At 56.0% G+C, this 26,399-nt stretch overlaps 1 protein-coding gene and 1 long non-coding RNA gene across 5 annotated transcripts in view; both read left to right on the forward strand.

Moving 5' to 3' along the window:
• Positions 1-557: 557 nt before the first annotated feature.
• The window catches only part of KCNIP3 (potassium voltage-gated channel interacting protein 3), a 97,661-nt gene continuing 71,819 nt past the window's right edge, over positions 558-26,399 (forward strand). For 2 of the 4 annotated variants that reach the window (XR_013526259.1, XM_078348557.1), the window contains exons 1-2: positions 558-687; positions 13,834-13,999. Coding sequence is in view for 3 of the 4 variants with exons in the window: in XM_078348557.1 (XP_078204683.1) it covers positions 673-687; positions 13,834-13,999 (181 nt within the window). In the remaining variant the exon portion in view is untranslated. Of the gene's footprint in view, positions 688-13,833; positions 14,000-21,075; positions 21,211-26,399 lie in introns of those variants that run through there. The other 2 variants (XM_078348558.1, XM_035271542.3) reach the window with 2 other exon arrangements.
• Positions 1,814-7,154, forward strand: LOC128929550 (uncharacterized). Its single transcript, XR_008476165.2, has 2 exons — positions 1,814-5,706; positions 6,091-7,154. It is a non-coding gene; the product is annotated as an uncharacterized LOC128929550 (long non-coding RNA).

The following is a 26,399-nucleotide window of genomic DNA, read 5'->3' on the forward strand; positions in this document are numbered from 1 at the left end:
AGAGAGAGAGAGGGGACAGAGAGAGTGAGAGTGAGAGAGAGAGGGGGCAGAGAGAGTGAGAGTGAGAGAGAGAGGGGGCAGAGAGAGTGAGAGTGAGAGAGAGAGGGGGCAGAGAGAGTGAGAGAGAGAGAGAGAGGGGGCAGAGAGAGTGAGAGAGAGAGAGAGAGGGGGCAGAGAGAGAGAGAGAGAGAGAGAGAGGGGGCAGAGAGAGTGAGAGTGAGAGAGAGAGGGGACAGAGAGAGAGAGAGAGAGAGAGAGAGGGGACAGAGAGAGTGAGAGTGAGAGAGAGAGGGGGCAGAGAGAGTGAGAGAGAGAGAGAGAGGGGGCAGAGAGAGAGAGAGTGAGAGAGAGGGGGCAGAGAGAGAGAGAGTGAGAGAGAGAGGGGGCAGAGAGAGTGAGAGTGAGAGAGAGAGGGGGCAGAGAGAGAGAGAGAGAGAGAGAGAGAGAGAGAGAGAGAGAGAGAAGGAGGAAGGGAGAGAGGGAGGGAGGGAGGAGGCAAAGGGGTGGAGCGGTAGAAGCCTCAGGGGAGGAAGGGGTGGGCAGGAGAAGCCGCTGGTGACAATTTCGTCTGGGTCCAGGCAAACATGAGGCAGCTGCCAGTCGGCCTGGGCAGTCTTGTCTGCCTCGGCTGGGAAGTAAGGAGACTGGCAACAGTTTCCTTCAGCGCCCAGGATGCAGCCGGCTAAGGTAGGTGCTGGGGGACTGGGGTCTTGCTCTGGAGAGGGGTGTGCGGGTGGAGGAATGGGGGCTTCCGGGGGTTGCCCTGGACCAGGAAGCTTTTCCCTTTGACCCTCATCCCTCTTGTTCGACTTTCCTTTGGGAAAAGTGAGCGTTGGGGTGTCCTGGCTGGGAGGCTGAACTCCTGGGGCTCCCTTTAGATGGGAGAGCTTTTAAGCATTTGTGGAAGAGAAGCTGGACAGAGGAGGAGCTTGGGGTCAGCCCACGAATTGTCCTGCTCAATTAGGTCTCTGGGCCAGGTGCCAGCGTGGCTAACACTGAACCTGGAGCCCACAGCCCTCGGGGTTGGGGGAGGGGCGAGCCTGGGAGGGAGTCACTTGTGCTTGGAGGCTGGTCAATGAACGCATCTTCTAATCAATCACTCAAGTAATGAATGAGTGCCCACTTCCCCTGAAAGGGCTAGGAGCCCCTAACAAGAACACTTCCTACACATTCCCTCTCACTGGGGCTGTGGAGGGTTGAGAGAGAGAACACAAGGAAAATGCCTGCCACAGAGTTCAAGAAACGGTGGTGGGGAGCGGGGAAGGGTAAATAATTAAAGGAGGAAGAAGGAGGGAAGGAGATATAAGCCGGACCCCAGCCTCTAGCTGACTCTCCAAAGGTCTGCGGCTCACACATTCAGGATAGTTCAGGACCAGGTCTGACTGCTCATAACAGAACACCCCAAACAGCAGTGGAGGGAACAAAGTGGGTGGGGTTTGTCTGTCGTGCAGAAGTCCAGAGGGGCATTGGAGGGCCCGGTCACAGCATGTCAGGCTGCTCGGTATCATCCCTGAGGTTACCTTAAGGGGCAACATGGCCGCTGGAGCTCCAGCCAGCACATGTGGACTCATACTGACATATTAGCAGGAAGAAGAAAGAAAGAAGGGCAAAAGTTCCCCAGTAAAATCAGGGTGTTGCGTGCAGGAGAGAATGGATACGGGGATGGCACCTCAGCATCTCTGCCCTGAAGAGATGATGGCTTCCTGCTTCTTTCACCTGTGAGGAAAGCATGCCAGCATGGGCTGGGGGTTGGCTAGGACCACACTGCTCGCAAACCCCAGGCCTCCCTTGCTCTGTCTGCTCCATTTTCCAGGGTGCCAAGAAGATCAGCTGAGGTGATGGCTTGAAGCTCTTTGAGTATGGCAGCATTGCACATGAGAAATGTGCCTTCTCTCCTGTCACCTCAAGTCTCCCCAGCAACCACCACGCAGGCAGGGCAGAGCAGAAAAACTTAGCACCTTGTCCCAGGCTCATACACTACGTGCTTGCTGCACACACACAAGCACACACCACATGCAGCACAGACCCAGTGCATCCTGGGTGTTGGTATGAGCATGGACTGCATAGCCATGGATACACACAACTGTGTCCATAGGCAGAGATGCATCGAGCCGCCCTGCATGACCACCCTGCATGGAGATGGGAATTTTCACAGTCAGGCTGCACATAGATGCACACACAGCCAGCTCTGTTCACCAGCAAGGGACCTTCCCGCCTCCCTTGCCTTTCCTCTGCTGCTCTTAACTGCCAAAGTTCACTCTGGGAGATTGGCCACCCCTGCCCTTGCCAGACTGGCAGAGCTAGTGGCCTGAGTCCTGCAGGTACATCTGGTTCTTCCCTTAGCCATTGTGACCCCACACTGCCCTCCACCCTCCCACACCGGCTCCTGGGCCCCAGTGGGTGTCACTGTCCTTATATCTGCTAATGTCCTTCCTGTGACTGGCCTGGCCAGGGAGGGGAGTGGAACCCACACCTTCTGGTGCTGGGCCAAGCCCAGGAGAAGCCACCACTAGGTTTCTCAACAAGATCAATGGGAGATTGTGAAAAATCATCTTCCTCTCTTGTGGCAGCAGGGACTGTAGTCAAAGCTCAGGCTGGGAGGTGTTCTGACTCCTGGGTCACGGTCAGTGGCTGCCCCCAGTAATGCCTCATGACTGCCCGGCTCCTCAGCCTTCTCCTCACACTCTCCAGCCATTCACAAATTCTCACTCCTGGGAGGAGGTGGGGATGCACTGCCATTCCCATTGTAGACACTGAAGTTCAGAGAAGGGGAACAGCCTGTCGAAGCTCCAGAACTCCATGAGCTTGATCCCATGAGCTCTTAGGAGAAAGGAGCGACGAATCCACAGACTCTGTGGCAGGGGTGTCTTCACAGCCTAGCCTATGCACTGGGAGCCCCTTCTGCCTGGCCTCCAGCCTTATTGCAGGGCACTGTGCCAGATGGGCCCTAATTTGCTCCAACATTTCAAAAGACCCCAGGCTGCACTGGGAAGAAAAGGGCTCTGCCTCTGCTCTCCAGGTAGAGCACGGAAGAAGGGCAGGGCTGAGGGCCAGGAGCCTTGGGGTGCCAACCACTATCCAGGCCATTGTCTCCTGCATTACCTCCCTGGACCCTCAGAGAGCCCACAAGACAGCTGCTAGTATTGTCCCCACTTTACAGATAGGGAAACAGAGGCCTGCCCCAGACTGCAGGCTACAAAAGGTTGTGGCTGAGATTTGAACCCTGCTCTGTCTTACTCCAGAGTGGAGGTCTCTAGGGATTGGGGGCTGTGGGAAGACGCAGGAGAAGGGCATGCCTTTAACCAGATGGCAGAGGAGGGGTGCATCCCAGCCACAGGCCTGGCTCCCTGGCCTTGTGGTCTGTTGTGCCCTCTGAGCCCTCTAGTGAGTGCACACAAGCCAGACCCCCCAGGTCACATCTCCTGCATTAGCCACGTGACCTTGAGCTAGCTGCTTCCCATTTTTGCACTGCAGATGCAGAGTTAGGAAGGAAAGGACCCCAATATTTTGATTTCAGGTTGCCTTGTCTTACCAAAACCTTCTGTGAGAGGCAGAGAACTGTTTTTCTGACTCAGCAGTGGGGGCTTAGAGCCCACCTGCCCTCCCCAGAGCACCCCCAGGCATCCCAGGGACTTCCAGGAGCAGCCATTGTGGCTTCTGAGGGGAAGAAGGTACCTCAGTTTCCAAGGTGAAACAGAAGAGGGGAGAGAAGTTAGCATGTCTTCCTGACCTGGTGCCCAGGGTGGGCAGGAGCCTGAGAATGAAGGGAAGGCACAGCATGGGGCACAGTGTGGGGTGAGTCCCCTTGTGGCTCCCTGCCCAGGGCCTCCAGCTCCAGCTGACTAATGTTCCCCTTGAGCAGGTGCATCTGTCATCTGTGATCAGCCCACATCCTGGAACGCCACAGAACAGCCCTGTGGCAGGGAGAGAAGCAAGGGGACTCGCAGAGTTGGAGAGGGAGCAGCCGAGCTGAGACAGGAGGGCAGCGTGGGTGGGAGTTGTCCCACACTAGGGTTGGCCCAGCCTCCCCCTCCCATCTGCCACCTTAGCTCTATGCCCAGTGTGCCCTCTCCATCAGTCTGGCCGGGCCTGAGTTAGGATCAGCCAGGAAAAGCAGCTGCTGGTCTTTTCTGGCCTGGCCTCCCCACCTGCCCAACACCCCCAGCCTTCCCCAACCTTCAGCACATGGACAGCAGGCATACGCTGGGACAGGCCAGGGGCAGATCCCAGTCCCCTGCCGCTGGTGCCACATGCCCCTGTGCTCAGCTCTCTCAAGGTGGGTACTCTGGGCAGTGCCTGAGAGAACCAAACTCTACCCTACCTGTGCCCCACTGACTAAGGGCAGGGCCCTCCCCTCCCTGGGCCTCAGTCTTCCCATCTGGCTCTGAGAGAGGCTCACAGCATTTGCCAGGCCCTGTAACGAGCAGTGTGAGGCTGGGAGGGCACAGGCCTGGCTGACTTAGTCCAAGGCCACCTCCAGCAGTGCCCCCACATGTGCACACTAATGTCCATGGTTCTTGCACAGAACCCAGATCCTCACCGTACAGGACTGAGGGACCCTGGGCAGGAGATGGGCATGGCCAGGAGGTGCTGTAGCTGTGCCTTGTTGGCTGTGAGCCCTGGCTTTGAACCAGCAGACCTGGGCTCAGTCCTGGCCCCGTCATGCACTGGCTGTGTATCCTCTGACAGGTTACATAGCTCCTCTGTGCCATTGTCTCCTCATTTTCTTGGGGGAAGTCTGAATATCACAGACCTCTCCAGATAAATGCGATCCTTTACCAACCAGCTTGGCCTGGCCACTGGCACAGAGTGAGGCCTCCACACATGAAGGGAATACTTATGTCATTCCTTCTGGCTGCTGGGAGAGCCTGGGAGGGCCACCAAGAGGCAATGTGGCCATGGGCAACTCAAGTCCACCCCTGGGTTAACATGACAACCTCCTTTGTAAGGCAGCATGGGGAGCCATCAGAGCAGGGTGGAACAGCCCAGTTCTCCCCTCTTCTGCTCTAGTGCTGTGAGACCGATGGGGCTCAGGGCTGTATGTGCATGTGTGTGTGCATATATAGATGTGTTCGTAGGCATGTGTACATATTTGTGTGTGTGTGTGTGTGTGTGTGCGTGCGCATGCACGCACATATGTGCATGCACATCTTCAGGGACTCACGACAACTTCATCTCCCCCAACAAGGCGAGCTGCCTGGCTCATGTCTGTCTGTGCCCAGGGGTGAGTGGAGAATCCAGGCTCCCCAAAGCTTCCCCATTCCATAGCCCGGGGGCCTGCACGACACAACGCCCACCATTGCTTCCTGCCATCTGCCTCGAGCAATAGAAATAGAGCCAGTGACAGCAAGTAGTGCTGGGTAGGCCAGTCTGTGCTGCAGCAGCCATGGACAGGGTAGGGGGTGGGGAGCCCCTCATCTGAGCAGCCTCCTTGTCCCCTGCTGGCCCTGATCTCAGGGAAGCCCTACCAGAAAGGAAGGGGGTGAGAATCAGGATACCCCCTTCCCCTTCCAGGCAAGGCCAAGAATTTTCTATCTGGAGGGACAGACACTCTAAACAAACTCTCCAAGCTGCATTTTCAGATCTACCAAGGAGATGTATAAAAACAGAGTAGCCCAGGCCTCTCTGCATCAAACAATCCAGCCCCTGGGCAGGCAGGTGGTGGGAGCCTCCCCATGTGATTCCGGCGTGCAGCAGCTAAGAGTGGTATGCTGGGCCTCCCTGCTGGGCATGCTGGGCTGTGGGCTTGGGCAGCCAGATCCTCCCTGGGATCAACACTGGGCCTCCCCTGCTGGGGCTTTGTCAACTCTCCTTCCCCTTAACCCTGTGAGGTCATATTGTTACCCCCATTTTGCAGATGAGGAAACTGAGGCTTGGAGCTATCAGGTTCTCTGTCAGGGTCACCAATCTGGGAAGTGAGGGTGCAGGATTCATGTAACTGGATGGCCACAGACCCCTCCCCTGTCCTTGGCTACTGGAAATCATATCCACTGCCTGTGATCTCCTACTCAGTCCCCAACTAACCGTGTCCTCTGAGCCTGCATCCATATGAAGCCACTCACTGCTATTTTACATCCATTAAATCTGTAGACATCTGGGAGGAGTCAGCCGTGTGTCTTGCCCATGCACGTGCTCCTAGAGTGCCATCTCTGGGGAAAGGAACCTGGATGCTTTAACAAAGGATTTCTAGGACCCTGCCTGGCCTCTGGCCATGCATCCAACCTTCTCAAAGGCCACCATGTGCCTCCTGGTCACCTCTGCCACGTGAACTCTGGAAGGCTCTCTGGGAGTTTCTCTGGAGCACCGTTGCTGAGAACCATGGAGACTGAACTAGCAGCTCAAGGGTATCACCTTGGCACACCCCTGACAGTCTGACTCCATCTTCTCAGCCAGATGGACCCCCACAAGATGAAGCTGTGCCCTGCTGGGAATGGATCAGGGAGTGGGATACTGCTCTGTGGGCCACCTGGCCTCTCAGGGACCCACAGGGTGGGGAGTCATGAGGTGGAATGTCTGGTCCACGTCCTGGAGGTTTGTTCCAAGCCCTTAGCCTTTGTCTGTGGTGTGGAGACTCTCAGGTAGAGACGGGACTGTGTTCACTGTGAGAGGAAGGTATGGGGACAGCTACATCCCTGCAGTGACAGTTTTCTCAGGCCCTGGAGAGTCACCACCCCTCCCTCACTGCCCACATCTAGAGTAGGTCCTAAGTATCTGTCTCCATAATATCCCCAGCACACAGCCATGACCTCCACCTGGCTCAGCCTTCCCCACCTCTCCTGAGCCTGGTCACCCCTCACCTCCCCCAGGTGGCCCCCTATCTCATCATCCTCCAACCTGACCTGCATACTCCACCAGGCCACCCTTCTGAGGCAGCTCTGGCTCTAGCTGGACTTGGGTGGCAGAGAGGAGCTGGGGCGGCTGTGCCCTGCCAGGAGGACACTGTCCCAAGCCAGCCAGCTGGCAGGTCTGAGAACCATCCGGACCGGTGCTGTCCAATGAAGACATGATGAAGCCACAGATGCCACTTAAAATGTTCCAGTAGGCACAGAAAAGAAAGAAAAAAAGTTAAATTATTTTAACCATATGTCTTATTAAACCCAATGTAAATGATTATCATTTCAACCTGTAATCAATATAAAGCATTTTTAATGAGCTATTTGGTAGTCTAGTAAGTAAATTTTGGAACCTGTGTGTGTTTGCACAGAGGGCACGTGTCAATGTGGACCAGCCACAGGTCAGTATCAGCAGCCTGTGTGGTGAGAGGTCGCCATCACTCAGACTTGGGGTGTTGCCTGGCTGAGTGGAGCAAGCTGCCAGCCTCAGCCACAGAGAGAAACACATTTTTTGCCTTTACTGTTTTGCTGCATCTGTTGTGACCTGTGCTATCGTTTCTTATTTTTATTTAAATTAACTCATGTGTTGAATTTTAATGAATCCTTTTAAAAGGGAATCTTCAAATCGGCACCATCAGTAGGAAGCTAGGAGCAGAAGTGGAAGGTAACCATCTCCGTGCCTTGAACTAAGGCAGCAGCGATAAACTCCCACCTACCGTCTGTGGCGTGTTGAGGCTCTGAGCTGAGGCTGTGCCCTCCCTTTGAAAGGGGAAGGCAGTGGGGAGTTGGAGAGTGCACTGGCCCTGAGTCTGAGTCATCTCCTGCACCTTGGAGGCGCAGCTCCCCAGTGCCAGAGACCGCAGGCCAAAGCCCCCAGGACACAGCTGACTCACAACAGGTTGGGCTTACTCCTGTGGAATAACAGGAGAACGCACACCCCAGGGACCCTCGCAAGCTGCATGAGAGGGGGTGAGCTAGAAACCATTATAGGATTTGGGGCTCAGTTGGGTGCTTTGGGTAATTTTGAGGTTCTAAGGAACCTCAGAAACTTGGTATGAGCATTAAATAAGATACTCCCTCCAAACACCGAACTCAGCACCAGCACACAGCAGGTGCATCACCTATGCCCTCCCTTTTCCGTCTGTCCCCTGGCTACACACAGGCCAGGAGGACTTAGAAAAAAGTTAAGACCTGGTCCTGGCCTGCCTGGCTGGGCAGGAGCTACAAACTGCAGCCCCCAACTGACTGGCAGAGAATGGCCTGGCCACCAGCAGCCTCTACACTTGAGGGAAACTTGTGACCTTCAAGAAGACTGTAGGACCCCAGGGCCAGCCTAGGGCTGTTTCTGGGACACAGCCCTGAATGCCCACACTGTCAGGTGTGCCACTGGGGACTCTGTGTGACCCCAGGGCCCAGATCTTCTGGCTTCACTGGTCTCTGCCACCTAATTCTGACCATCCCCTGAAGCTGGTGGAAAATGACAGTTCTGTTACCCATTAAAACGAGGCGGGCATCGAGCAGGAGTCGGGGGAGAGTCCTAGGTGAATTCTGAAGAGAAGAGGGGACTTTTGATCATTCATGAGTGTTTATCAAGGGCCTTGTGCATGCTTGCATTTCTTTTTTTTTTTTTTTTTTTTTTTTTTTTTTGAGACGGAGTTTCGCTCGTTACCCAGGCTGGAGTGCAATGGCGCAATCTCGGCTCACCGCAACCTCTGCCCCCTGGGTTCAGGCAATTCTCCTGCCTCAGCCTCCTGAGTAGCTGGGATTACAGGCACGCACCACCGTGCCCAGCTAATTTTTTGTAATTTTTAGTAGAGACGGGGTTTCACCATGTTGACCAGGATGGTCTCGATCTGTTGACCTCGTGATCCACCTGCCTCGGCCTCCCAAAGTGCTGGGATTACAGGCTTGAGCCACCGTGCATGCTTGCATTTCTTACATACTCTTTTTGGAGGTGTGAGAGTATTTTTTAATAGAAATCTTTTTTGAGCACATTGTAAATTCACATGTAGTTTTAGGAATTCACACAGAGGGCCCTTGTACCCTTTACCCGGTTTCCCCAATGACAGCATCTTGCAAAACTCCAGCACGATAACACAATTAGAGTGTCTGCAATGATGCAAGCCACCAGTCCTACTCCAATTTCCCAGTTCACACGCACTCATTTCCGTGTGCATTTTGTGCTACAATTTCATCACATGTGTGGCTTCAGGTACCTAACAGCACCGTCAGGATGCGAAACAGCTCCGTCCCCACGAGGCCCCTCCTGCTGCCTGTGAGAGCCACACCCCCGCCCTCACACCTGCCTCACCCCATCCTTAACCCCAGCCCTCTAATCTGTTCTTCATTTCTAAAATGGAGAACTTTGTCATTTGACCATGTTATAGAAATAGAATCACACAGACTGTCACCTTTTGGGTTGGCTTTTTTCATTCAGCACAGTTCTCTGGAGGTTCACGTAGGTGTGGTGTGCGCCAATAGTTTGTTTTACTTGTTCAGAATTCCATGATATGGACACACCGTGGTTTGTTTAATCATTCACCCACTGAGGGGCATTGGGATGCTTCCAGTTTGGGGCCATTCCAGATAAAGCTGCCATGAACACGTGTGTACAGGTTTCACTTGAACATAACTTTTCATTTCTCTGGGATAAAAGCCCAAGAGCGCAGTGGCCAGGCTCTGTAGCAGCACATGCTTAGTTTCCACAGGAAGCTGCCAAACTATTCTCCAGAGTGGCTAAAGCATTTACCCTTTCCACTGGCAATGGAGAGGTGATTTCGTTTCTCCACATCGTCACCAGCATTCAGTTGTCATCGTCTTTGTTTGGACAGGCACGTAGTGCTGTCTCCAGGTGGTCCTCCTCTGTTTCCAGAATGGCTGGTGACGGTGGACATCTCTTCTGTCTCCTCTGCCATCCATGCATTCTCTCTGGTGAAATGTCTGTTCGTGTCCTTCATACTTTCTAATCTGACAGTTTGCTCTTGTACTGTTGAGTTTTGAGAGTGCAGATCTTTTGGGTTCCAGGCTGTGTCATGAGGAAAAGCAGGTCACATGAGGATCAGGTTTCACGCTCACAGAGCTGATATGCTAAAGGGGAGAGACAGAAAATGCACCAGACAACACAAAAATAGGATCAATTCCCAAGGGCTGGGTGCTGTGAGGAAGTGCTGAGATGGAGGTGCATGGGGAGGGCAGCCTGACGAGTCAGGCAAGGGCTCTTCTAGAACCTGAGCCCTGGGTAAGGCCTTGAACACCCAGGGCAGAAGCATCCAGTGCCAGGGCAACAGGTACCAAGGTGCTGGTGTGAGAGCAGACTTGGCATTTGAGGGGCACGGTGGGGCTGCCAGGGCCAGGCAAGGAGGTACTAGGGCTCCCAGCAGGGTGGGGGCATCTAATTCATGTCCCATCTCATCACTGCCCCAGCTCCCCTCCCAGCGCCAAGGCACCGTGGAGTGAGGGGCCATGGGGCCGCCTCTCAGGGAGCCCTCCCTTCCCTGTGGTGAGCCTCCCAAGCCAGCAGGAGGGTGCCTGGGCTGCGATTTAACATTCCCTAACAGTTCAGTCAGACCCTCTCCCAGACAGACAAGTATCAAATATTCGCGAGAATGACCCAGCCTGATGGGCACAGGCCGCAGGCCTCAGAGCCTCGGGCAGTGGGCAGTTGTGTGGCGCTGCCCAAGCTCAGCTGCTGGGGACTCCCTGCCTTCCTCTTCCCCACCCTCCCTAACCCTCCCCTCCCCTCCCCTCCTCTCCTTAGAACCCACTGCCTGCCTCACAAAGCAGAGTGGCTCTCTCTGGCCTGCCTCATTGAGGGTGGTGACCATCATGAGCCTGCCTCATGGGGCTCACAGGTGGGATTCTGGCCCCTCAGCCAGATGGAGGAGACTGGTCTGCAGCCCCGGCCACTGCTCCACCCAGACTGTCTCCACAGGGAGAAAAGACACACTGGGCCCCCTAGCCCGGGGGAGCATCACAGCACTCCTCAACTTTTGGAAGGCCATTTTTGGTAGGCAGCTGACATGGCTAGGGGGCTTCAGAACACACTCAGCTCCAGAAACCACCCCAGGGACCCGGCCCAAGAAACAGCCTTAGCAAAACCTGTGGCCAAGCCCATGTGAACTTTAGAATCAGAAGACCATGTATAGTGTGACCCTGGCATGTCCCAAAACTTCTCAGGGACTTAGTTTTCTCATCTGCCAAATGGGGATGGTGTTACTGACAACATGGGGTTGTCATGACAAGATGACTTTCAGCTCAGCATAGACATTCATGCAGGGGGTGCTCAGCCTGCCCTGTGAGCTCATCCAGCCTTCTCGAGAGGACAGAGCACTGTGAGCTAGAACCCAGGACACCCATGGGATCTCCCACATGACCTGGGCCTGGGGCTTCAAGACAGAATCCCTGTGACTAACCCTGGGCCCCAAGAAGCAGCCCTGCCAGACAGGCCAGCGTGGTTCTGAGATGGGATGCAGACAGGGCTGGGGAGTCCCAGGGAAGAGCTCCTACCAGCAGCTCTGAGGCTGCCTCAGTTTCTCCAGATGTCCTCCACTCACCCCCATGCAGAGCCCACAGCAAAGAATTTGTGACGTAATGAAGCACCCTCTGCCCCTGTCTCTCCTACTCCCCTCTCTAGCCCTTGCACCTGACAGCCCAACTAGCACAGGGGCTGCCTTGAGGGGCTACATCTGCAGAAGCCTCTCGGCAGCGTGTCCATCTGTTATACTGCTTAGAATAAGATCTTGAATAATGGAGAGGGTGTGTCCCTGACCCAGCCTGACAGGACGTGTGTGCGCATGTATATGTGTGCATTGTGCACTTGTGCATACGAACATGTGTACACATGAGTGTGCATAGCATGTGCATGTAGGGAGCTTCCCTCAGCACCCCAGGCACCCGTCCAACCCAGCTCCCACCCTCTTTCTGTTCCATCAGCATGGTCAGTGCCTCTCCTTGCTGCTGCAACTCTGGGCACCACTGAGCCCCCTCATTGCCGGGTGAGCCTTGGAGAAGGGAGGGGACATGAAGGGGTTGTTGCCAAGGGTGTGTCAGTGACAGGGGGAACGACTGTGAACTGGGGGACTGGTAATTGGGACCTAGCTAGGGAAGGCCCAAAAGCCAGGATAAGGGAACTGGACATCTCCCTGCCTAGGGGACTACTTCACCAAACACTGACTAGCTGACTGCCCATCCTGGGCATGGGTGGGCCTCAGGATGAGCCAGTGAAATACCCAGGGAGTCCTCCCTCAACTGGAGACTGCAGTGTGCAGAGACCAGTGGGGGTTCCAGGCCCATGCCTTGGAAGAGGGGCCGGACTTTGTAGCAGTAGCAGAGACCCCTCGCTGGGCTCTGTGGGCAGACATGGCCAGGGCTGGTGTCCGGTGCTGCTCTCCAATCTTGTCTGCTTTCTAGAACTGGCTGTCTGTGCTTCCCTGCAGGCTATGACTGACCTGGGTTCCCTGCTGTCAATTTTTCCAGTTCAAATCAGCCTGGGTCAGTCTCTAGCCCTTGCACCTGAGAGCCCAACTAGCACAGAAGCTGCCTTGAGGGGCTGCATCTGTAGAAGTTGCCCGACGGCACGTCCATCTGTTATTTACTTTGAACAACCAAATACTTTTCAGGACCTTGCAAAGGTAGCACACATGAGACCCCATGGCCTGGGAAGGGCATTGCCAACCCACCCCCCTGAGTGGCCCTCTTCACTGGCAACAAACCCAACTGCTCAGAATCCATATGCATGCAGGGGTGCTGCCTCTGCCACAGCTGGAGCTCAGGCAGTGCATCATGGACAGAATGGCCATGAGGGCCATTAGTGGGCTATGATCCAGTTAGCCAGGTCACATGTATCCCCTGCCACTCAGAGCAGGAGGGCATGGCACGTAGCAGAAAATTAGACCCAGTAGGGGCCCAGCAGGGATGCCGTGGCCGGCTGCAGCCTTCCATGCACCTGCTGCCTCATGGGCCAGTGGCCAACCTGCCACCAGCATGGGAACTGAGCATGGTGGGCAGTTTGGATGTCAGGATTGGGGACCCCAAAATCCTGCTGCCCTGGGGCCTCCACCGTGATCCCAGACTGTTCTTTTCCTATCCACACTGACTCAGGTTCATGGCCCACAGCCTCTTTTTTTTTTTAGACAGAGTCTTGCTCTGTTACCCAGCCTGGAGTGCAATGGCACGATCTCGGCTCACTGTAACCTCTGTCTCCCAGACTGAAGCAATTCTCCTGCCTCAGCCTCTTGAGTAGCTGGGATTACAGGCCACCATGCCCAGCTAATTTTTGCATTTTTAGTAGACAGGGTTTCACCGTGTTGGCGAGGCTGGTCTCGAACTCCTGACCTCAGGTAATCTGCCCAAGTCGGCTTCCCAAAGTGCTGGGATTATAGGAATGAGCCACCACGCCCTGCTGGCCCACTGCTTCTTAATGACCACCACGGCTCGCCTCTCCCAAGACTCCTCCACCCATCACTGGAGCCGTTTCTTCAGATCACTGCCTGTCTCAGTGGGGGGTTCCATCAATGCAACCCTTCTGCGGTGACCACCTAGCCTTTCATTCATTCTCAGCTTGCCTCAACATGAAAACTCAGGCAGAGCAGGGGCCCTGCTGGGGGAGTGAAGGAGCCCAGCTTGTTGTGTGACCCTGTACAGATCCTCTCCCCTCTCTGGGCTTCAGGCAGGTGAGAAATTGGGACAGTGATTTCTAAGGGGCCATCCAGCTCTGACAACCTGGCCTGTGCCACAGTGGGGAATCCAGTGAGCAAAGTCTGGGCTCACTCCTGACATCCCCTCTCTACACCCCTATCCTCCCCTCTTCCAGGGGTCCCATCTATACCACAGCCAGGATGCAAAGTGAAAGAAACTGCCCCCCCCAGGTCTGGCAGGAATGGCCAGGATGAGGGGCACTAGGCATCCAGCCCTGGAAGGTGAGCCCTGGAGAGTGTTAGGGCAGCTCAGAATCATCCAGCAGTGCAGGGGCTCAGGGCTGCTCTGCCTGTTCCTACTGCAGGAGGTGACAAAGGCATCAGATGGCAGCCTCCTAGGGGACCCTGGGCACACACCTCTTAGCAAGAAGGAGGGTGTCAAGTGGCAGAGGCCGAGGCTCAGCCGCCAGGCCTTGATGAGATGCTGCCTGGTCAAGTGGATCCTGTCCAGCACAGCCCCACAGGGCTCAGGTAGGGGCCGGCGCGCGCTGCGGTTGAGGGTGGGGGTGAGGAGGTCTGCTCTGAGCACTGTCTTTTCTGAGGGCTCCAAGGCCAGCCTGAAACCCTGGCCTGGGTCACACCACCTCTCTCTCTGTTGGAGCTGTGTTTTCATTTATTCATGCCCTTCCCCATTCATTAAGTGCTTGCTCCATGCAGGCCACTGAGCTCCCAGTGGGACCCACAGAACATGGAGACAGAGAGCTGGAGCCATACTAGGGTTTTCCAGTGGGCTAGGAAGACAGAGCCAGGCTGCAGAGTCCAACAGACCAGGCCAGGCTGCACCCTGCCCACTGCTCACTTCCTGAGTAATCTGGAGCGCCTCATTCATCCTTTCTAAATCCTTCATGAGACGGCAGGCTGACACCTGTCCACAGGGCACATTTGAAGATGGGCAATAATGTGTGCAGTGCCTGGTGATCAGGAGACTCTGCCCTCACCCCAAGGATTGGTGCTGTTTGCCTTGGGTTACATTCTGGGGTGTTAGTGAAAGAACTGGCAGAAATCACTGCTCTGGGCTTGCTGTGGGTGATATTTGGTGTTTGTCGAGTATGACTGAGCTGAACAAACAGTGGCAGCCTTATGCAGCCCCCATGATCTCACGCACACATGCAGACACCTCACATTTACACCTTTGCACACACACCAGTGCATCTATCACACTCGAGCTTGCACACTCACTATGCCCACACAGGTAGGCATACCATACACATTTGCATGCTCTCACACACACCATGCACACTCATGGGATCACATGTGTGAGTATGGCATGTGTAAGAGTTTGCCTCTGACTTTAAGGAGAAGGTACAGACTTGCCCTTAACAAGACAGCGAACAAGCTGCATCTCTAGCTGTGTGATTTCCAGGGATCCTCAGTCCCCCGGCCAGGAGAATGGGTACAATCGGTGTCCCAGCCTCCCAAGCTTGATGGGGGTCATGCGTGGAAGGGATCACCCGAGGGGTCTGGGCAAACAGCAGGCACAGTGGCTAGCAGCCATGGCCAGAGGTCCATGCACCAGGTCCCCATTCTTTACCCACAAACGTCACTCCAGGGTGATTCCAGCCCCCTCCCTTTTTGGTCCACCACCTCTGCTTCCCCACAGAGCCCCTACCCATCTGTGATGCTGTCAGCTTGGCTGACACTTGTCCCCAGCCCCTTCCCATGGAAGCGCTAGCACTTATGAATGCCTGGGTGAGATTCATGTGCACCTTCGACTTCTCGGGGGTGGGGTGGTAGGTTTTGCAAGTGGCAGAAATATGATAAGGTCACTAGAAGCACAAGCACATAGCATGACTGGGAGAGCCACCTTCAGTGCACTCTTTGTTCTGCATCAGGATGAAAACTCGTCTGTTTTCCCTTAGGGTAGGAGCGAGGGCACAGTGGTCATTGCATGGGCGGGGGGCTCAGGTCCACTCTGGCGAGTGCAGCTTTGTGTCGCTCGAGACTCAGATTTCCTCCACCTCAGTCTTCCAGGGTTTTCTTGGTGGCGACAAGTAATTAAGGGGGTGCTGCAGAGGAACTCTCTGTTCCTCAGGTCTTGCCGATGCTCAGCCTCATCCATCTCTCTCTGGCAGGCAGAGGTGGCTCAGGACGGGCTGGGGCTGATGTGCACCCTTCACCAAGGCTTTCTGCACACCTGTGATAGCAGCAGCTGTGCTGAATGGGGTGGTCCAGGAGAAAGGCGAGCCAGGAGCCAGCATGGCATGTTCAAGCCAGGGCAAGGGGACCACCCTTACACGGCCCACCCCTGTGTGCCCTACCCCCAGCTCAGGGCAGCTTCCTAGAGGGCAGGGCCTTTCTACTCCCAGCTATCAGGACACATTTGCTGAACAATTTGTAGAAGGCACACAGGAGAGGAAGGGCCATGGCAGGGCCAGGGCACCAGCGATGGGTTTGTTCCCCGGGGTGGGCATGTTTGCCAGACCTTGTGCAGGCACTGGGAGCAGACGTGAACCTGTTTGGTTGCGAGAGGGAGACAGTGTAGAGCTCATCACTCAGTTTTACCGAAGCGTCCACGGCAGCAGCTCAGAGGTCAAATGACTCAGCAGATGGCACTAGGGTTTGGGGTGGGAGAGGGCTGGGGTCCAGAGCCCTGATGGGCATCTTTGGTGGGAGCTGAGGGAGGAGGGAGCCCAGGGACCTCAGGAACAGAGGAGCTGGGACTCCGATGTGCCCTTTGTCTCCCTTGGGCATAGCTCCTGGATGGCCTCTCTTCAGTCCAATCACATCTCGTGTGTGTCCCGCAAGGAGGCCAGGCTTGTGTGGTCACACTGAGGGCTTTGTGCATGTGTGAAATGCTATGCCATGTGCAGATGAGGCACCCCGGCTCTTTGGGAGCCTTTGTAGGCTCTGGGTTCAAAGAACAATGGTCCACTCAGTGCACCCCGGCTGTGTGCTCTTCAAGGCCCAGCACAGTGTCCTGAGCTCTGGGGGCCTGTGGGAGCGGACACACACACTGTGCCCTTGTACTGGGGTTTTTCCATTCAGCAGAATCGGGGCCAGAGACACATGTTGGGAACAGCTGGGAGTGAAAGCCAAGACCCAGCTCCGGAGTCCCCAAGGCTTGGGCGAGGTAGAATGTCAGCCAGGAGCAGGCAGGACACAGGGGTCTGGAGACACTGTGCAAGGGCTGGAGCATCTGTGGCTGGGCCCTGGGTGGCCCCAGGATGGAGGTGGGCAGCATCAGGACCTCTACTAGGGGAGCCAGTAGACTCAGAGCACAGGCAGCCTGGCCCCGCCCTATCAAGGAGAAGTGCCCCATCCTCAGCTCCTTGGACCCTCCTCTGTGACCCAGAAGCTGGGACTCCGGCCTGCCACCCACCCCACCCATGTCTCCCCTGCATCTAAAGTCCCTCCCTGCAGGCCACCTCTCCAGTGGCATGGCCAGTGCCACAACTGGACAGACCTGTTTCTCAAGTCTGGTGCCCACAAGGGCTGTGGGACTTGGGTTTCTTTAACTGGAATAATAATATCCCCCATAGATAACCTGGGGGCCCGGCTGCAGACAATTGAACCCAGGTGAGCTGGTTTAAGCGGAGCATCTGCTCTAGATCTCGGGAAGTTCAGGGAAACTCTGGAGGACCAGAAGTGGAGGCCTGGATGGGACACAGCCAGGGCCCCTGCTGCCTCAGGAGATGCCTGCTATCCTGGACCACTCTGGCAGGAATGCTTCTGTGTGACACGGCATAGCCATTCTTCACACACGCACATACACATGCACACACACACAGAGCACAGACACCCACGCACACACACAGGAGCATACACACCCACGCACACACACACACACATGCAACCACACACCCACACACTCCCCCATGCACACACATGCACACATGAGCACACACACTTACCATGCACACACATGCATGCACATGCCTCTCCCACTAAGGGAAGACCCACATCCTCCTCAGTCGCTGTTCATTCTCCTGAGGTTCCATGGTAACTGCACATAAAATCATAAAGTCACCACCACCAGTGCTCCTGGTAAAAAGGGGTAGCAGAACGCTATGGGAACAAAAGGTGAATTAACTCATCTTTAATACACAAAGATAGAAAAACATGTGGTCACAGAATTTTTGTATTTTTGAAGATACAAGATACAATCGACATCGTGAGGCATCAAGATACATGGCATCAAAGTGAGACATCAGATTAGTGCAAACTTTCAAGGGTTTCCGCAAAGTAACCCCTTTGCATGGTGGTTGTAGTACAACATCTGTGGCCGTCTTTAATCCACCACCAGGGCCTTGGCTGAGTCCTTGGTGGAATGATCCAAACCCCCATTCCTGAGGGATCCGAGTCCTTGGTGGTCCTGCCTCAGTGGGTTTGCTAGACGCCCCCACAGACTTTCATTTGTAATTGGCAGCAGCATTGCTAGGCTCCCTGGAGAATTCACTGGATCTGAGGTAGAGTCCTCACTGTTCCCCTTGATAATAGGGTCATTCAACGGCCCTTGATGCCAGTTGGTCTGAGTGGTGTGAGGGGTCCAGCATGGCCAGGCAGCTGTCCCAGCTTCCAGTTCAGCAGACCTCCTGCTGCCTCCCGCTGGGGACCCTAAAACCTCTTATCCAGAGCCTAGAATATTGGAAAGGAGCAGCAGAGGTGCGGTGAGTGGATACTGGACAAGGGAGGGGCCTCCACATGCCTCCCAGCTCCAGGCTTTTTCTTCTGGCCAGGGGAGAGGCAGGCACATCCAGCAGCATCACTGGGGCCTGACAGGGCAGCCATGGAACCCTCAGCTGGCACTGGAACCCATCTTCAGCAGGTCTCACCACTGTCCTGTGAGGTCAGCTGCCTCTGGGGGTGGGCACAGGGTGGGGACAGGAGCCTATGAGCCCTGGCCTTTGGCCACACTGCACCAAGGTGAAATGAGACTGTTACTCAAAAACTATGGTGTGGGGGCACCATGATGGGGCATGCTGGCAGCACCAGGACAGGCCAGAGGGAAGGTCATACACAGAGTGATCATCACTTCATGAGGACAATGGGAGCCCTGGAGTGACAGCAGGGATGCAGAGTGGCTGACCTGCCACCTGGTGGCTGGCTGGGCGTTGAACCGCAGCTGCAGCCTGATCAGCCCAGGGAGAAGTTCTTTTATTGAACCCATGGTGTTTTGTTCACCAGCAAATGCCAGAGGGGCCAGGAACAGAGGCTGTGAGGTGCACAGAGGGGACCATTGGCCCACCTGATCAGCCAGCACCTCCTTGGCCTCAGCACCCCTTGGAGGGCACTTTTGAAGCACTTGCTGTCCCACACTCTGGGTGGTTCCTCCCCGGGCCCCGAGACCTTACTCCCCTGATCCTGCCCCTCCACCCTCCTGACCCTGAACAAATAGTTAACAACCGCCCATGAATCAACGTAAGCCTGTGCCTCGGGCCCTCTCTTCTTCAGACAACGTGGGCAGTACCAGGAAGATGTCCCTTCTCCATGTACTTTCCCTGGCTGGGCTTCAATGTCACCTAGAGTTGGTGCCAATGTTTCTTGCAATTCTGTCTATAAGTCCCCTCTGAATGTTTTTCCTTCTCAAATGGACTTGGAGACCATGGGGGGTGGGTGGGCTGTGGGGAAGGTGGCAGTGTAGCAGGTACTGTGGGAGTCGTGGGCCTACAGGTAGAGCCTCCCCCAGCCCTCCAGACCCGCCCTGCCTCGGGCCCCATCCACAGCACTTGGACCTCACAAAGGAGTGCTCTGTGCACATGCACATGCCAGCAGGGCTGGGTGAGGTTGATACCTGTTCCTGGTGGGTGCTCATGGCCACCTGGCATCCTACCATTGGCACTTCCCTGGCAGCCTAGCAGTGGGCAGTTAGCTGAATGCCAACAGGAGAGATTTTTGGCATTGCTCAAAACCCTAGAGACCACAGATTTCCCCTCTGGGGGCCTGCTATGGCCCCACAGAGCGTCCCAACTTGCCTTAGACTCATCGTGTGTCATTGAATGCGCTGGGTCATTAGGTCCGAGGAGCAGTGCTGCTTGTACTCGGCCTCCACCTGCAGCACAGCCTGTGAGTAACACACTTAACTGCTGTACACAGAAGGGCCGCCAGGCACTGCACCTTCCTTTACTGGCAGGGGTTTGAGGCGCAGCAACTCCTCTTTCCCTCTGCAGGGGATCGGGTGGCTTGTCTGCACTTGCATATAACAGAAACCACAAGCAACAGTGGCTTAATCAAGACAGGTGCATCAGCTCCTATATGGGATATGTGGGGCGAGGCAGTGGCTGGAACTCGTTTGGCAGCTGAGGGATGTCAGCGTCAACGTCTTTGGTTCTTTTGCCGTTCCCTTCGCTGTGGCAAGGTGGTTGCTTTGCAGCCCACACAGCCTCGTTTTAGGCAAGAGGAAAGAGAACCCAGATGGAAGGGGAGAGTGGTGGCCCCCATGTCAGGAAGGCTACACTCACAGAAGTCTCCAGAAGAAGGATGCTTCCATTCCACTGTCAAGAGCTAAGCTGCCCTAAGTGCAAGGAAGGCAGGAGAATGGTGGCGTTTTCAGCTGGGTGCATTTCCATCCCCAGCAGCGTCTGAACTCTACTGGTGAAATGCAGGAAAAATGAATACAGAACTGGCATTCTCAGCCACACGTAGCTTGCAGGGTAGTTTTGACAATTGAAGGCACTCACTGGCACCCAGAAAGACCTTAGCAAGCTTCCTGGCTGTTATTGCTTTTATTTATTTCTAGGTGCTAAAAAATATGGAGGGCAGGGGGTTGGTCAGCTCCAGCCACGTATTTAGCTCTTCTTTATCCTCCTGAGCAGAGGAACCCCTTCCTACCTCCCCTTCTGCACTTTAGAGAGACACAGCAGGGCTGAGGGATGCCAGTGGGTAGAGGTCAGAGGTCAAGAGACAGCAAAAGGCCAGAGCCCTACCAATACCCCCGTTCTGCTCAGGGACCCTGGCCCCAAGCCTCCTAGTCAGGGACTGTGTGGGAGCAGGTTGGTCCCTTTCTGGCTGCAGAGAAGCTCTGGGGCCTGGGTGAGGCCCCTCTGCAGTGAGATGACACCCTCAGCTGATAATCACACCAGTGCCACCTCCTCAGTTGGTGCTGGGAGCTCAGGAGCGATGCCCACCCTGTCCCCACTCCTCCCAGCCCAGGGAGCCACTGGAGCCCTTCTGCCTCTGGGAACAGTGAGTTCTGGGGGCCTGGTGAAGGGGCTGGCCTGCAGCAGGGACAGGGTTGGGGCTACATGAGGAGGCAGACCAAGACACCAGGGCTAAGGCACTCTGGCTGCCCTGGGGCTCTAGGCTGAGGGCTGAGGGCTGAGGGGCAGGCAGTTCCCAGAAAGGCTGGGAGAGCCAGAGGCAGGGACAGAGAGCACAGGAGAGAAGGACAGGCCCAGAGAGGCCAAGACACTGGGGACAAGCCAAGACCAAGAGGATAAACGCTGTGTTTGAGAGACAGACACAGATGGACCAGGAGAGGGGAGTCCTAGAAAAGGAAAGGCACTGAGTGTCAGGCTGAGGAGGGGCTGGCAGAGGAGGTGGGGAAGCAGGCTGTGGGGGTGCCGCCCACACAGTGGCAGGCAGGGCAGAGCCCAGGGCAGAAGCTGGGCATATCAAGCCGGGCCCAAGGATGGCAGGGCACAGCCCTGGCCCGAGGCTGCAGGAGTGCCAGCACAGCTGTGGGAAGCACCTGGGCAGCATCATCAGCATCTTCTTCTGCTTTATCTCTGGGAACCTGGCTCGAGGTAAGGGCTGCTTTGGTGGGGCTGGGATGGGGCTGCAGAAGAGGCAGCTTTGAGCCAAGGACTGAGCCCCTCATGTAGGGCAAGGGTTGGGGAGAGTGGGCAGTGGCCCTGGGAGCAGGACCAGAAAGGACCACAGTCTTGCAGCTCACCCATCCTCACTGTGACCTGGGGACAGTGAATGCCAAGCCTGGGCTCCCCCACTCCTGGGTCCAGGGAGGGAGAGCAAATGGGGAGGGGCCGGCTTCTCTGTGGGGTGTGCAGACTCAGGCCCAGCCTGGGGGAGGGAGGGGGTGGGGCGGCTCTCAAGCCAGCCCCCCAACAGCCAGCCCGTGTACACCAACTCCACTGCCCAGGCCCTCCCTTCCTGCCTCCCTCACTGGAGACCCTCTCCTCTTCTTTCAAAGGCAGAAGGGTGTCTGTGATGAGGTTAACAAAAATGGTCAAGTCTGTACTGAGACCTCAATAGAGAAAGTGCTCAGTCAGTTAATGACGGCTGCCTCCCAAAACCCGCGAAACCAAAGCAAAACCTGGAGGCCTCGGCAGGGATGTAGGGGGCTTCCTGAGTGTGTGATCCTGGGCCCAGGCCTGTGGGGAGCCTGGGAGGCAGGTGATCCACAGCCAGCCAGTGCCCCACCACTTTGGCTCCAGCTCCTCTTCCTGCACCCAGGGTTGAACAGGACCAAGACCAAAGCTCGGCTGTGGGGACCACGAGGCAGAGCCCGGGGCGGCGTCCTGTGTGTAGGGATCTGGCATTTGCTGTGAAGGACCCTGGGGAAGGGCTGGTATCAGGAGCTTCAGACTCTGAAAGGAGTGACCATCAGCAGCTTGGAGCGCTGAGCAAGTGCTGGGGAGCTGTGGAGGAAAGTAGGTGAAAGAAGTCAAGTGGTTTCCAAAGAGAGAGAAAATGAAGTCCCGAAAGGGAAGATAAGCTGGCGTAGATACATGACGTGTAAATCCAGGACCCGGTGCTGCCAGCTGCCCCTGTTGGCAGGAGATGCTTCCCCCATGCCAAGAGGTCACCATAGCAGCTGGCGGGGCTGGGCTGCCACAACCTTTCCAGGGGTGGGGGTCTCAGCCCCCGTCTTGTCCCTGCCCTTTCCTGAGCGCCTAGCACAGAGCCTGACACACAAATGCCTGGAGAATTAATGCATAACATTTCGAGAAGTGTGCAAAGGTAAGATTGAGCATAGCCTCACTCATCCCCAAAGCAGCAGAATAACGGGCTTGGAGTACCATAAAGCAGCGCGGATCTGCAGGAGGAAGGCGGGCCCCACTGTGGGAGGCTGTGGGAGGGGGCGCCGGACCCTGCTGTGGGAGGCTGTGTGGAGCGGCACTGAGTCTAGCCCCGTGTGGCAAGCTCGGGAGCTCTGGGTGGGGACTCAGGGAGTCCAGGGATCCTGGGCCTTCCGGTTTTTCAGAAGACAGGGGAATGCTTAGCGGTGCCTCGGCTCCCAAGCCCTCCCCTTCCCCAGGAAGTGTTTTTGGGGAAAAAGAGAACTTTGGAGACAGTGGACTGCTTCTCTGTGAGGAGAGAAACTGGGAGGCCAGGCCCTAGGGAAGAGGAATATGCCTGGGGTCACCGACCCGCTGGGCATGACCCTCCTAGCTGGGCATCCTCCTCTCTCCTCCTGGCTAGTGACCTGAGCATCCCTCCTGCCGCCTTGGCCTGGCTCCTCATCTTCCCCTGGGGCCACAGTGACATTGCCCTCCTCCACTGGGTGGCCCAGAGGGCCAGTTTATTTGCATGGTGTTGCCATAAACAAGAGTCCTCGTTGCCTGGAGCTAGCTCCTCTGGGCGCCTGTGTCATACCTTTTTCCTGCCTCATAGGCGCTTGGGCTCATGGTGCTCTCCCTCATTCTGCTGTCTGTCTCTGCCCATGTCCCTTGCCTTCCTTAGGGAGAGTGAGACATAAGCCCTGTACCGGATTAAGAGGACAGGAGGGCTATTCCCAAGGTGGCCACTGAGCCCCAGTTCAGAACAAGGCAGGGAGGGCAAGAGTGGCGGGCTAGCCCTGTCTGGGCCCTAGGTGTCTCTCCTGGCCCAGGGCTGGGGCTTGTTGGTCAACCTCTGAGCTTCTCCCAGCTCTGGCAATGCTGGTTCTGGGATTCTCAACAAGCCGGGGAGGGGAGGTGCTTTCTGGGAGCAGGGCTGAGGAGGCTGAGAGCTGGCTGGGTGTGGACCTGGAGGTGCAGCTGAGAATGAGGTGGGTGCTGCTGAAAACACCACTGCCTGCTGCCAGGGTGTGGAACTGTCTGGAGGGAGCTTGAGGCACTGTGGCCTCTGATCTTCTCAATCCACTTGGTGGGGCTGCTCTTCCCTGCCAATTTGCATTAAATTTTCTGCAGATCCTGTGGTCACCTTGCAGGTGTCAGCAAGTGCTGAGGGAATCCTTTCCAGCCCAGTACCCCTCCTTCACTCCAGGACTCCCTCCTGACACTCAGAGCAGCCTGGCGGGGGTCAGGGAGGAGGAGGCGGGGTGTGATGGGGTGTGGGCAGGTCCCGGAGTCTCTATGCTCTTCAAAGACTGGCCCAAGGCAGCTGCCCCTGCTGCCCCTCAGCCTGTGTCCCAGGTGCTGAGGCTGCCTCTCTTCAGATGGTCTTTCTTGTGGGGATGATGGGACTTTGAAGATGGATTCCCTTGGAGTGTCCCCTCTGGTTCCATGATGGCCTCTGGGTGGGTGTCTAGTTCACTGTCCTCACCCTGGTGGCTGCTGGCCAGTGTTGCCACAGTCACTACCTCCAGGAGTAGGTCAGACCCAGCTGGCCCAGCATCCCCCAAACTCCAGAGGACAAATTCAGATCACCACAGGCTTCGCAGAAGTCCCTGAATTGGAGGGAGGAGGGGACTGAAGTCACTCCAGGGTGGGAGAAGAAGGGAAAAGGAGAAACACTCCACCCAACCTTCCCTAGGCCCTCTCCTCCCCTCCCAAACAGCCTTCCCTAGGCCCTCTCCCCCTCCTCCCCACTAGCCTTCCCTAGGCCCTCTCCCCCTCCTCCCCACTAGCCTTCCCTAGGCCCTCTCCCCCTCCTCCCCACTAGCCTTCCCTAGGCCCTCTCCCCTTCCTCCCCACTAGCCTCCCCTAGGCCATCTCCCCTCCACACCAGCTTTCCTCAGGCCGTCTCCTCCCTGCTCCCCCAGGCTTCCCTAGGCTACCCTCTGCAGGTGAGGGGGTGGGTCACAGAGATGGTCTCCCAGCCCCTTAGTGCAGCCTGCAGCTCAGGTCTTGCATCTCTCTTGCTGTTTCCCAAACTCAAAAAGAAAAGTCATATTTAGTACCAGATGAAAGCATGGAGTTCACATCAAGAGAGGGCCAGCCCTGTGCTCTGGGCCACTCACCCTATCACAGGGCGGGTGCCCCAGCTGGGGCCCCAGATACAAGACTAGGGTGCAGTGTAGGAAGGGGGCCAGGGCTGGGGCTGGGGCACCTGACAGAGGCAACAGAGACCAGAGGCTACACACAGTTGGGCACATCTGGCTTGAATTGACAAAGCATCATTCTGATACTCTACAAACACCACTCTGCAAATAGATGCTGAGTGCAGTGAAGATTCTGCTGAACTCCCTAATGAGGGAACTAACAGAATGACAGCTGATTTAAGAGAGAAATGTGGGGCTTTTTCGAGAGGGTAGGAACAAGGCACACAGAGACAGGACTGCTCAGTCCAGACACGAGACTAAATGGAGAAAGACCCAGGTGAGTGGGGTCACCATCTGCAGGGTTATCTCCTCTGCCAGAGGGAAGAGGAAACCATGGCATCTTATCCATGTTACAGGCCAGGAAGACACTGGAGCCCTAATCAAATGTGTGGCTTACTTCTGCCCTTCAGAGAGTCAGATGCCCTGACCGCCGTGCTAGACAGTGCCTCAAGGGTCGCTGAATGCTCCTCGGGCCACAGTTCCACTACTCTTAAGCAGAATCTGATCTCTGCCACTCACAGCTCTGTGTGAGCAAATTGCTTCTAACCTCCCTGAGCCTTAGTTTCCTCATCTGCAAAATGGCCATGAGAATAATGAGAGTGTCAGGGCATGGTGGCTGACGCCTGTAATCCCTACACTTTGGGAGGCTGAGGTGGGCAGATTGCTTGAGCCCAGGAGTTTGACACCAGCTTGGACAACGCAGTGAGATGCCATCTCTATAAAAAACACAAAAATTAGCCAGACACGGGGACACACACCTGGGGTCCTAGCTACTTTCGGGCAACATGGGCAGATCACTGGAACCGGGGAGGTCAAGTCTGCAGTGGGCTATGTTTGTGCCACTGCACTCCAGCCTGGGTAACAGAGTGAGACCCTCCTCCACTCCCCCAAAAAAGAATTCGGTCACTGCGGAGGTTGTTGTCAGAAGTACACAAAAAACCCCATCCCTGTGGACAGCCTGCTGCCCTCCCCACCTTGCTGTGACCTTGGACAAGTTGCTGGGTCTCTATGCATCTCAGTCTCCTCACCCATCAAATGGGCATAATGGAGAGTGGTTTTAAGGATTCTATCAGTGTCCATAAAGGGCCAGCGCAGTGCTGCTCCTGGCCACAAGGGCAGGGCTGGTGATAATGACTGGCTTCAGGGCCCTGAGCTGTGGCCTCAGTTTCCTTGTCTGTGAAGTGAAGGCTGGAGAGAAGGATTTTCAAGGCCTAGGACCAGAGTTCTATCCCGTGATTTCTCCCCACCCTACTTATCCAGGCACAGGGGCTAGGAAGCCTGGGGCTCCTGCTCATGGGACGGGGCCTGCCTTCAGAGCATCGCCCAGCCCTGGCCCTTGGCAGCTCTCCCTGGCGCTTCTGAGTCCTGCAAGGCCCAAGGCCCTGTGCCTCTCGGCTCAGAGCACTTCTCAAACACCTCCCCAGGGCCTTGTGAATGAGGCAGAGTTCATTAAGAGCCACTGTGAGCAGGTCGATGCTCTTCTTTGTCCAGGAATTTGGGGTTCTCCAGTCAGAATGGGCTGCGGTAGTCCTGACCCCCATTCTGGCCTCCACCCACCCAGCCTCCCCCATTGCCTGCCTCCAAATGGCCAAACAGAACATATGGAGGGGGGTGGACAGGAACACGATGGGATGGTCAGTGGAAGGACATGCTGACTGCTGAGGTAGGCAGGGCAGCCTCCAGAAGAGTACAGAGCCACCTGCCCAGGCATAGGGCCCCTTGACCTTGTGACCAGCTTCCTGGGGGCAGGACTCTTTCCAGTATTCTGTG

This window comes from Callithrix jacchus, chromosome 14 (assembly GCF_049354715.1).
Source record: "Callithrix jacchus isolate 240 chromosome 14, calJac240_pri, whole genome shotgun sequence".
Classification (NCBI taxonomy): Eukaryota; Metazoa; Chordata; class Mammalia; order Primates; family Cebidae; genus Callithrix; species Callithrix jacchus.